At 39.8% G+C, this 12965-nt stretch overlaps 1 protein-coding gene across 1 annotated transcript in view; it reads left to right on the top strand.

Moving 5' to 3' along the window:
- Positions 1-12965, top strand: part of DNAH5 (dynein axonemal heavy chain 5) — a 376240-nt gene that overhangs the window by 187205 nt on the left and 176070 nt on the right. The window contains exons 12-17 of the mRNA XM_033436578.2: positions 1052-1174; positions 1854-2069; positions 4936-5043; positions 9068-9153; positions 10011-10332; positions 11610-11816. Of these exons, the coding sequence (XP_033292469.2) occupies positions 1052-1174; positions 1854-2069; positions 4936-5043; positions 9068-9153; positions 10011-10332; positions 11610-11816 (1062 nt within the window). The remainder of the gene's footprint in view (positions 1-1051; positions 1175-1853; positions 2070-4935; positions 5044-9067; positions 9154-10010; positions 10333-11609; positions 11817-12965) is intronic.

Here is a 12965-nt window from a genome sequence, read left to right on the forward strand (position 1 = left end):
CCCAATCATCAACTATCAACACATGGCCGATTTTGTTGCACCTAACCTTTGCACTGCAAATCCCAGACATCATGTCATTCCATACCTACAGTATAGACCTCTAGTTTTCCTTTTAATTTATTAAAAAATCACCAAAAGAATTCCGAAGTCTTTTTTTTTTTTTTTAAGTTTGGAGGGATAAATAAAATGTTGGCAGTTACACACATTATCTTTCCTCTTTCCTCTGTTGCCTTCTGCTTTTGACATTTCTGCTACAGATCATGGTGGTGTGAAATGATCAGGGTGGACAATTCGTCTCATGGCACTGGGAAACCGTGAGTTAGATTTTAGAGCAGGCTGCCGAAGAAGGAGACGGGGTGGGGGAAGCTCTTGACAGCTTTTAGGTAGGGAAGTGAATCCCTTCTTGGTTGGTTAAGATGTTCATCCTGCATTAACACAGGGGTCTGAATCGGCAATTTTCTGTAGTGCTTCCAGCTCTGTGATTTTACAAATGACTTTGATAATAGATGTGTAGAACTTAAAAAGTTGAACAAATAGAAGCAGAGAGTAAAATGGTGGTTGCCAGGGTCTGGGGGAGTGTGGAACATGGGGAGATGTGGGTTAAAGGCTACAGACTTTGAGTTATAAGGTGACTGAGTTCTGGGACCTAATGTACAGCATGGTGACTATGGCTGATATTGTATTGTACACTTGAAAATTGCTAAGAGAGCAGATCTTAAGTTTTCTCAACACACACACACAATGGTAATTATCTGAAGTGTTGGATGTGTTAATACTCGATTTTGCTAATCATTTCATTATGTATATGTGTATCAGGGCTCACATTGCACACCTTAAATATATACAATTTTTGTTCGTCAATTATACTTCAGTAAAGCTGGAAAGAAAGAGGGTTAGTGCTTGATCATAGTTGTGATGGAAAAACAATACATCCAAAGATTTATTTACAGATTTTATACTCTGAGAGGTAGGAGAGCTAGGGACCCTTTAGCCTAATTTATGTTTGATGACTGCTTAATGTCCTTGGCATCATTGTATTGGAAAATTCCAGGTGACCAATCAGATGATATCTGCATGTAAAGCCTATATTACCAACAATGGAACTGCTTCGATCTGGAGCCAACCACAGGATGTTGCTGTGGAAAAAATATTATCTGCAATTAAACTGAAGCAGGTAACCGTCAACTTGATAATATATTTAGATTTTTTATTATTTTTACATTGTTTTTTGCCAATGCACCTTAAATCATTTAGCAGTTATCATATTAGTGGTTGCTAAAAGGAATGGTAATCTTTTACTGTTAAGAAAACTTGAATGTTAATAAATCAGTCCCCCACATGTGTTCACTTACTTTACCCTTTTTGAGGGCCTGCTATGTGCCAACACCACACTAAGTACTAGAGATACAAAAATGAAGTAGTTTTCCTTAAGCTTCTTGTAGACGAATGGAGAGATACACAAAGAGTTAAGCTTCTACTAACACAGTGGGACCCAGGGGGAAAGGCTGCATCTTTGAGTCACCTTATGAATAATTAGGAGTTTGAACTTCCCTGGTGGTCCAGTGGTTAGGACTCCACGTTTCCAACGCAGGGTGCATGGGTTTGATCCCTGGTCAGGGAAGTTCCGTATGCCATGTGGCCAAAAAGAAAAAAAAAAAAAAAAAAAATTAAGAGTTTGCTAGGTTGGGGGATGGGAAAAGATGACATCCCAGGCTGATGAAGGAGTAGCTACAGAGGCATGAAACTGAAAGGTTTTGTAATTCCACCCTAAATTTGCTGTCGCTTTCACTTAAGAGAATAAGGTTGATATCTTTGTTGTGTTCCCTTTCTTGTATTTTGGTTTTTACTTTAAGGAATACCAGCACTGCTTTCACAAGACCAAACAAAAGCTTAAACAAGATCCAAATGAAAAACAATTTGAATTCAGTGAGATGTATATTTTTGGAAAATTTGAAACTTTCCACAGACGTCTTGCCAAGATAATGGACATCTTTACTACCTTCAAGACATATTCAGTCCTAGAAGATTCTAAGATTGAAGGACTGGAAAACATGGTCACTAAATACCAGGTACTGTTTTCAAAACTAAATTTGCTACCCTTATCCATAATAAAACGTTAATGTGTTATGCAAATGACTGTATTCAGAAAGCTTTAAATAATCAGTCTCTAATGTAAAAGATAAGCTCATGGCCCTTAAACAATAAAGAAGTTAAATCTATTTGAGAATTGTGTAATGGTGCTAATATATTCTTTTCAGCTATGTGATTATGAGAATGACTTCCCTATAGCCTAAAATTAATCATCATTAGCAAAAGCGTTTTCATTAGTAGCACAAGAAAAATGTTTAAATATAACTTAGTATTTCATTTATTCATGCAAGAAATATTTCATCAAGCATATACTGCGTGTCAGTCTCTCGTTGACCCTGAGTTCTGAGTGGTTGGTATCTGATTATATCTGCAGTTAAGCATTTATATGGACTCATGTTAAAAAAATAATAGGGATTGGATTTTATTTTAGCTCTACTATTTTTTTTTTTTTTGCGGTACGTGGGCCTCTCACTGTTATGGCCTCTCCCCTTGTGGAGCACGGGCTCCGGTCACGCAGGCCCAGCGGCAATGGCTCACGGGCCCAGCCACTCCGCGGCATGTGGGATCTTCCTGGACCCAGGCACGAACCTATGTCCCCTGCATCAGCAGGCGGACTCTCAACCACTGCACCCCCAGGGAAGCCCTAGCTCTACTATTCTTAATTATTTCGACTTTTGACAGCTTTATGTTGTAAGGATATATGTGTAACTAATCTTAGTTTTTAAAGTGGGCACAGGGATCTAATGTTTCGAAGATTTTTAAAAAACAATTTGCAAACACGATGTGCTTTGCATTTTTAATGTGGATATAGTCAGTTTTTTCTTGTTTGGGGACAGTGCCACTAAACCTTAATTTTTTTTTGTACTTGAATTTGAAAAGGATCATATAATTTACTGTCACTCATTGATTTTTCTACTCTAAAAGTTTAGGTCTATATAAGAAATCTTTTCATTTCCTGAGTATATCAGATTTGGGGAGAGAAAAAGAAAAAAACTTTTCTATATATATATAGAAAGTTCTGCCTCTGAATCATCACATGGTTATTTTCTCCTTGGCCTCTAGATCTTGATTTAAATGACCCTCTCAATTAAGTTTTCCTTGAGCTCTGTTTCACCTCAGTCACTCTATGTTACTTATTTTTTCACTGTCTGCAATTATCCTGTTCATTTATTTGTGACTTATATAGATTCCCACCCTCTCTCCCCGACCGAGGATGTAAATTCCCGAGGGCAGGGATGTTTCTTTGTTCTGTTCATTTCTGTATCTTCCAAGTTTGCTGGCATATAATAGGTGTGCAATAAATATCTGTCAAGTAAATGATTTAGTAGATTGAGTTTGATTAGTTGGTTTAAAGGTCATGATTAATCAGCTTATTTACTTAATACTCTTAAGTGACCATTAAATCCAATCACAAAGCAGAATTTTCTAAGGGCCGCAAATCTTTTAAAATATAACTTTAAAATGTAGGAATGTAGCTTTTCCATACTTCTTTTACACATTTCCTATAACATGATGGGTAGCATTATAACATTATATATACACAATTTCTGAATAGACCTAATTTTGTAGTTATACGGCATGAAAGAGTAGGTTGTTTTAACTTGTAAACTTGATTCAAGAAGTTATGCAGCTTATACACTCTTGTCTATTGAGACACTTGAGGTGATGTTTAAATGGAAATATCTTTGAAGAAGCGTTTGTGGAAGCTGGCCCAACATTCTTCATAAAGATTATAGGCCTGTATCAACAGTGCGGGCACCGAGTTTGAGAACGGCTTAGTACCTGGTTAAGAATGATCACAGAGCATTAGAGCTCATTATTCAGAGCAAACAGAACTTTGGATAATAGTATTTTCAAGAAGATGAGTTTCCTAATTTGCACTGTTATAGTCACAGACTGCAGCTTTGGAGGAAGCAATTAATTCTAGAGATTCTTTAAATAGTAGATTATGGTTTGATATTTTATTTAGGACATTTGAGGCTTGGAGGATAGTTTTTCATCTGCAGATGTTATAACTGTGTTCTTCCTAAGTTGTTTGTATTCTGTTAAAGTCTTATTTATTTTCTGAGAAGACAAACTTTTCAATGAAAAATATTTTAGTAAATTCTACTTTGGGCTTGCTTGCTTGCTTCCTTCCTCCCTCCCTCCCTCCCTCCCTCCCTTCCTTTCTTTCGGCTGCGTCAGGTCTTAGTTGCAGCACATGGGATCTTCGTTGAGGCATGCGGGATCTTCCCTTGCTCTTCCCTTGAGGCGCACGGGCTTCTCTCTAGTTGTTGTGTGCGGGTTTTCTCTTTCTCTAGTTGTGGCGTGCAGGCTCCAGGGTGCATGGGCTCTGTAGTTGTGGCATGCAAGCTCTCTAGCTGAGGCACGTGAGCTCAGTAGTTGTGGCATGAGGGCTTAGTTGCGTCGCGGCATGTGGGATCTTGGTTCCCCACCAGGGATTGAACGTGCGTCCCTTGCATTGCAAGGTGGATTCTTTACCACTGGGCCACTAGGGAAGTTCCCTGGGCTTCTTTTTCTTTTTCATTACTTCTGATGTAATTTGTAAGAAATTTTTAGACAGAACATCTTTCCTAATTTTCAGGTGAGGTTTTTATTTGATATTTTTCTTCAGAAATACATAAAGTCTCATGAAAATGCTTTCAAAATTATGTATTTGAATGCATTCGGCAATATTATACTACCTGTAATACACATGAAGCAATGAGAATAATTAAAGAAATAAGGCTCCTCTTAAATTGATTTTTGGGGAATGATTGCACAGGTTCTATATTTAAAGGTCATATTTACCTAAGTAATGCAAGAATATTGAAATATTGTCTTATTTCTTTCATAACATTTCAGGGTATTGTTGCCACCATAAAGGGAAAGGAATATAATTTCTTAGACCAGCGGAAAATGGATTTTGAGCAGGATTATGAAGAGTTTTGCAAGCAGACTAATGACCTTCACGTAGGTTGGTTAATGAAACTCCTGTTGACAGTCTGGTGTTTATTTTTTCCGTTCTGTGTAATGCTGGTTGTCATTACCCATTCAGAAGGAAGAGGCATCTTCATCATGGAGGTGACCGATAGCAAGCTTGGCCTGCATTTTGTGATTTCAGATTAATGACTGAAGGCTCTTTTTCATGGATTAAAGGGTCATAAATATAGCTTTGGGTAATGATCTGTGATCACAGACTTCTGCATGTGTTCCGTCTTAGATCTTAGAAAATTAACTTTTATCTTCTGTTGAAACAGCATTATTAGAATATAGAAATTTGTTTCCATTTGTTTGTTACTTTAGCAATGATTGTGACCAGAGGTAGCTTGAGCAAATAAATGATCAGCAATGCCTGGCAGATCTCAAAGGCAGGGTTACAGCTGGCCTTGAAACAGTGGTACCAGGACCGGCTCAGCACCTGGACCCCTCTTGGTCTCGAAGCCCCATTCTCTCTTCCTTCTCTTGTCCCTCCTCCCACCCCCGGACCAGTCCACAGGAGCAGCGTATGGCCGTCAGCGGCTTCTGAGAACATATCACGGAACCAGCCTCATCTCCAAGTTCCTAAGGAAAAGGTTGGGTTAGCCAATTCTAATGTGGTGCCTTGTCCTGGACCTGTTAACTGTGGGGTCATATGGTAAAAGCAGAGGGGATGAGATCCACTTGCGTGGTTGGGAGCGTTTATTATCAGCTGAGGAGAACCAGGTAAGATTGGGAGACAACCTAACAGGTGTCCACTATAATCAACATGCAGACTTCTTTCCATCCCAGTGAGATCTAAAGTGTGCACCTTTCTGATTATTAAAGGAAAAGGATCATTCTGTTTCTTCTTTTCCAGAATTTTTAGTTTGAAATAAATTTATACACTTCAAGGGAAAAAGAGCTCCAAAGCATTTCTGGAGGGATGAGTTCAGTGTAGGACTCATAATAAAACTAGCTGATTCTATGTGTCAGGTCTGTTCTCAGCACTTTATAGATGTTAATTCATTTAATACTCACAATAATCTGATAAAGTGGGTGCTCTTATTACCCTCTTTTTGGAGAGGAGGAGACCGATTCACAATGAGGTTAAGTGATTTGCCCAAGGTCACAGAGATGACAAGTGGCAGGCTGTCTGGCTCTAGGATTCAAGTTTTAAACCATTATGCTGTAAGACACGTTTCAGGTGATGGGAAGATAGAGTGCCGGTAATAATTTAAGCACTGATCTCTTTTGGGGGCCGATTCAGACGTAAGGAGTGTGGGTCTTGATCTCTTGTTGATGGGCGGTGGCAGATCCTGAGTCTGTGCTCCACGGTCAGTGTTTATTTGTCAAATCTTCATTTGTGTGTCCTAGCAGTTTCTGATCACATGGTACTTCAGTAGTTTGTATGTGGGATATAGGTAGATGGTGAACACCTTGAGGGCAGGAATTGTGTTCATTCCTATTTATGTCTCCAAGGCCTAGGGGATAGGACCTTATGTTACTGGAGAGCAAAGAATGTTTGCTGAATTAGTGTATGAGTTGTGAAATAATAAGGAGTAGACTGCTAAGTGAAATAAGTCAAGCAGAGAAAGGCAAATACTGTGTGATATCACATATATGGAATCCAAAAAAATACAACAAATTAGTGAATATAACAAAAGAGAAGCAGACTCAGAGAAATAGAGAACAAATTAGTGGTTACCGGTGGGGAGAGGGAAGAGGGGAGGGGTAATATAGGGGTAGGGGATTAAGAGGTATAAACTATTCGGTATAAAATAAGCTACAAGGATATATTGTTCAACATGGGGAATGTAGCCAATATTTTATAATAACTATAAATGGGGTATAACCTTAAAAAATCACATCCCAGTTCCACATATATCAGGGGCATCAGATCTGAAAAAAAGCACAGGTTTTACTTTAAATGGAACATAAATGAAATGACCCAATAAAATGTTTATTTTAAGAAAAAAATGGAAAAGAAAGATAATTACTGATAAGGTAACAAAAAAATAAGAACTAGATTTATTGCAATTAAACATGCATTTACTGTACATTATTTATGTATAGACTTCTATGCTGTAGCTTATGGATACAGAAATAAATCAAGTTGATTTGCCCTCAGAAATCACATCAGACATGTGATATGCTTGAAATATAAGTACGTATATGTTATAGAACAGAGTAATGAATATATTATTAAAGAAGGGCAAAGAGTGGCTAATTATAAAAGTATAATATTCTGATATTGTACTGGGAAGTAAGGATCCAAAGATAAGTTGACATATTCCAAAGAAGTTCTAAAGAAACTTATACGGAGAACAGACCTGCAGAACATTACACAGACTCTGAGAACTGCTACAACCCATAAGGTAGGGTGTGAACCTAGGAGAAAAACAGTTCCATATTGTTGCTTGATTGGGATTAGGAAAGGCTCCAGAGAGGAGGCCATGCTTGGTGTGAGAACATGATTGATGTTTTCCAAGTAAATGGAGTGGAAATGAGAGTAATGGGAAGACCGTTTCAAGACTGTGCCACTTTTTATCATACTGAGAATATAATTTTATAAATGTTTTAAAGTCTGGTTTTTAAGCACTAGTTATAGATACTAATTCCTAGTCTTCTTGAATTTTTTTTTTTCATTCAACACTTTTTTTTTTTTTTTTTTTTTGTGGTACGCAGGCCTCTTACTGTTGTGGCCTCTCCCGTTGCGGAGCACAGGCTCCGGACGCGCAGGCCCAGCGGCCATGGCTCACGGGCCCAGCCGCTCCGCGGCATGTGGGATCTTCCCGGACCGGGGCACGAACCCGTGTCCCCTGCATTGGCAGGCAGACTCTCAACCACTGCGCCACCAGGGAAGCCCTCATTCAACACTTTTATTCATCTTGTCTTCCATCTCAAAAATGGTCCACTTCTCTCCTCGGTTTGCTGACCAGTTTTCCTCTGACTTCCTTTTCCCTTTCTCCAACCACTTTCTCTTAACTAACATTTTTATACTCTCTCCTTTAAATAATTCACGCACTGTCATGAATTCAGCCTTTGTTTCTGTAAAACTGGGGGGCATATACTGACCTTCCCATGACTCTGGGTGTAGTGAGCGGGGGTGATGAGTCTTGGACACGGAATGGAGAAAACCAGTAACTGTGGCATCTCCAAGATGTGAGACTGGAGGGTGTGTGTGTGTGGGAGCACGAGATATACTGTCCATGAGTGATTTGGATCAGGGTTGTGTCCAGGGATCTGCTGTCAAGGGCATCAGGACCTGGGATCCTGTCCAGATTTCGGGCTCATGCTTATAATAATATCAAAGAGATGCAGCACGTTAGAACCAGGCGGACCATTGGAAGTCTAGAAGGATATTGTCTCCAGTGGGCAAAGTAAGGCACTGTTTAGTAAAGGACCAGCGTTTGAGGTGGCAAGCCGCCTTAGGAAAAACTGAGTAGGGCCTGAGAGCCCAGAGCTAAGAGGACTAGAAGATTCCACACCAGACTCCAAAAGACTGAAAGAATGGACCTAAGGCTCAGAGAGAAAAGACTAAATTGAGGTCTTAGGTGTTCATGAAGAGCTCAGTGTAGGCCTTTGTGAAGCCATAAGTTAGAAAAGCAAGGAAAACCAGGTCCAAGCGTTAGGGCTCAGTAAAGATTTACTGTGTCTTAAGTTCTGTATAGTTTATACTCGGATATTTTTATGTTGTGAAAAAATTTGAGTGTTTATTTAGATAGGCTAACTGTACAGTTCTTCAGTGCAAGAAGATTTCTTGATCCTAAGATGTGATGTTTGTGGAAGAAATATCTGGTCCAGTATCCCTGGGGCCTGCCATGGCACCAAACCCTATGACTGCTCTGGCCTTCATGTCCCTCTTTGTTCTGGACATTTATCTTTCTTTAAGCTTAGATGAGTATTATCTTCTCTGTTATACTTTGTCCTATATTGTATGTGTTTGCAGAGGTGGGGAGCTCTTTTATCTTGTTGCTAAGTAGAATTTTTTGCAATGCTAATTCACTGTTCATAATCAGACTTTATTCTGTTTTAGAATGAGTTGCAGAAGTTCATGGATGTTACGTTTGAAAAGATTAAAAACACAAATCAAGCTCTAAGTATGTTAAAGAAATTTGAAAGGTAAAAATTTGAAAGACTCTTCTAAATTCTATTTTCTAAATTGGGGTAATATGAACATGGTTTAGCTTACGTTATTATTATTTCATATTCTAGTGGGAAGGAAATCCTCTCTTGACAATCTGAATAACAAGGCCACAGTTTTAAAGTTCTTCAGAGGATTAAGAGTTTGTTTTATTTCCTCTCAGCTTTGAAGTACCTTGTGACTGCCTATCATAATATCATTTAATGTTTAAGTAATTTTTTTTTTTTTTTTTTGCGGTACGCGGGCCTCTCACTGTTGTGGCCTCTCCCGTTGCGGAGCACAGGCTCCGGACGTGCAGGCTCAGTGGCCATGGCTCACGGCCCCAGCTGCTCCGCGGCATGTGGGATCTTCCCAGACCTGGGCACGAACCTGTGTCCCCTGAATCGGCAGGCAGACTCTCAACCACCGCGACACCAGGGAAGCCCAGTGTTTAAGTAATTTGAAGACACTCTTACCAAAAGTTTTGACTAGGTTTTAAGGATTGATACTATTTAAAAAAAAAAAAAACAACCAAAAACCAAAAAACACTCTAGGGAATTCCCTGGTGGTCCAGTGGTTAGGACTTTGTACTCTCATTGCCGAGGTCCCGGGTTCACTTCCTGGTTGGGGAACTAAGATCCCATAAGACAAAAAAAAAAAAAAGAAACAAACCGAAAAGCTATAACCTCTCTATTGTGATATGATTGACAGACTGATTCCATTTTGATTTTTTAATATGCTAACACAAATATTTCATTCTCTTCCATCAGCATATGTTTTTATAGTAAGTCTTAATAAATAAGATTTCTCAATATCATCCCATTAATTCAAGCCTTTCACTTTAAAAAAAAATCAGATTGGATATACCTAATCTTGGAATTGATGACAAATACCGGCGTATCCTTGAAAACTATGGGGCTGACATTGATATGATCTCGAAGCTGTATATGAAGCAGAAAGACGATCCTCCTTTGGCTCGAGACCAGCCTCCCATTGCTGGGAAGATTCTGTGGGCCCGACAGCTCTTCCACCGGATTCAGCAACCAATGCAGCTTTTCCAGCAGCACCCGTCTGTGCTCCAGACGGCGGAAGCCAAGCCTGTGATTCGCAGTTACAACAGGGTGGCCAAGGTCCTCCTGGCATTTGAGGTTCTCTACCACAGGGCATGGCTTCAGCAAGTGAGTCTCTGCATGTATGCTCTTCAAAGACGACTCCATAAGAGTTTATAAACTGCTCGCATTGGGCAGTTTTATTCCCATAGAAAGTTGAGTTTGTGGGTATTTTATAAGACAGGGTTCGTTGACTCTAAGTATCAGTCAAAGAGTGTAATATGTCCCTGAAGAAAAACAATAATTAATTTTGGAAAAAAGATCGTAAGCCAGGTAACAGAAACTCATTTTTTAAAAAATAAATTAGTTATTTATTTATTGGCTGTGTTGGGTCTTCGTTGCTGCGCGCGGGCTTTCTATGGTTGCGGTGAGCGGGGGCCTACTCTTCGACTTGGTGTGCAGGCTTCTCATTGCGGTGGCTTCTCTTGTTGCGGAGCACAGGCTCTAGGCACGTGGGCTTCAGTAGTTGTGGCTCGTGGGCTCTAGAGCGCAGGCTTAGTAGTTGTGGCACACGGGCTTAATTGCTCCGCGGCATGTGGGATCTTCCCAGACCTTGGCTCGAACCCGTGTCCCCTGCATTGGCAGGCGGATTCTTAAGCACTGCGTCACCAGGGAAGCCCCAGAAACTCATTTTTATTTAATTTATAAACTCCTAAGGAAGAAGATCCTGTTTATGGGATCCTGTACCTGGTTGATTAGGATTTCTCTTTCTTTTTTTTTCTCCATTGTGTCTGTGAACACTAGTATGCCTGTTAAACAAAGTTTTAAATTTTATTTGGCCATACTGGGTTAATCAAATTATATTTCATACCCTACCAACACTTGTATTTCTTTGTAGATTGACAGGAAGTATTTTGGAGGATAAAATTCAGCCTAACAAGGCCTCTAAAATGGTATCTCATTTTCCTAGTTCAAATTTTGGTGTCTGAATCAACAACAGAGATGTCTCTGTAGTGTTTTACCTTGCTTTTCTAAATAACTGAAGACTGAGCTTGGTAGGTTTCTTGAAACTTTTATTAGGAAAAATAACTGAGTAGGCACGAAGGTATCAGGGAGTGAAGTGGCTTTTGAGAAGTCACCTTTATTGCAGTATCCACTTATCAGGTGTGAGAGATGCATGACCCAAGCATTTTGTTGAATTGACTGTACATCACCACCAAGAACTTGAAAACTCTTTCCTGAGAGTGAAGTTAGGAGAAGAGTGAGAGACCCCATTGTCTTTAGTTTGAGAAGCTCAAATCCATGGAAGAAGACGTAATGACCTTCATTCCCAGAAATGGCCAAGCTAGATACCCTGTGTCTGCATTGAACCCTCTACTAGTAACAATGTTGATCTCTTCTCACAGACTGAAGAAATTCAAGTAGGACTTGAGGCTTCTTTATTGGTGAAGGCTCCCGGCACAGGAGAATTGTTTGTAAACTTTGATCCTCAGATATTAACCTTATTTAGAGAAACAGAGTGCATGTCACAGATGGGTCTGGAAGTTTCACCATTTGCAGCTTCCCTTTTCCGGAAACGAGACATATACAAAAAGAACTTCAGTAACATGAAGGTATAGTACTTTTATTTTTTTTTTCCTTCTTGGCTAGCCCCAGTGTGCATTAAAAAAAAATCTGGTGGTGTGTTACTGTTGAGAAGCAGAAAGTGTCCAGGACGACTGTAGTGGAGTGACTGAGGCTAGAATGTAGAGTTGGCGAGGGCCAGGTCATCATAGAGCTTGTAAACCAAGGTTACACGTTTGAGTGCACCAGGAAGCCATTAGAGGAATCTGAGCAGGAGAAAAAGGCATGATGTCTTTTACAATAAAAATCATTCTTTCTGCTGGGTGAGGAGTAGATTCTAAGGGGACAAAAAGGGTCAGTGTGAGGCTAGTTTGAGAGCTGTTGCACTGGTTCAGGATGGAGATGATGGCAGCTTGAACTAGGATGCAGCAGAGTAGTAGATCAGTGAATTAGAGAATGATGTCAACAGGCAGGTTATGAGAGAACTCAAGGATGATCCCTTTGTTTTTGGTGTGAGCAACTCAATGGAATTATTCAGTCGTTACGTTGGTTGTATTCTGCACACATGTTCGGTAACATGCAGTGGCCCCAAATGGAAGTTACACTTGTGGAGATGGCAAAGACTGGAACTAGCTTGTTTTGGGGGGCAGAAAGGAATCAATAGCTCCCATCTTAAGTATAAGATGATTTTTAGAGATCCAAGCAGAGGTGTTATCCATGCAGATAGATATGTAAGTCTGGAGTTGAGTGGAGAAGTCAAAGTTGAAGGTGTATTTTTGAGAGTTATTAGAATACAGTTGCTATTTAAAGTCATTGTCCTGTATGAGATTTCCAAGGAGGAGAATATAAAGAAGCGTAGAGGGCCTACATTGAACCCTGAGTTGTTCCAATATTAACAGGTCTGATAGAAGAGGACAAATATGCTAGTAAAATTAAGGATTGCCCTTTGAGGCAGGTGGAAACCAAGTGTCAAGGAAGCCAAGGGTAAGAAAAACCTGATGATGGAGGGAATGGTCACCAGTGACAAATGCTGCCCAGAGGATGCTCAAGATGAGGTCAGAGGCGCTGCCACGATATTTGACAACATGGAAACCATGGTTAGAACTTTATAGTGGCCAATATCATAGGACAAGCCCTATAAGGCCACACATTTGCATAATACTTTACATTTCAAACCATTTTTATATTCATTATTCCAT

Source organism: Orcinus orca, chromosome 3 (genome assembly GCF_937001465.1).
Source record: "Orcinus orca chromosome 3, mOrcOrc1.1, whole genome shotgun sequence".
NCBI classification, from domain to species: Eukaryota; Metazoa; Chordata; class Mammalia; order Artiodactyla; family Delphinidae; genus Orcinus; species Orcinus orca.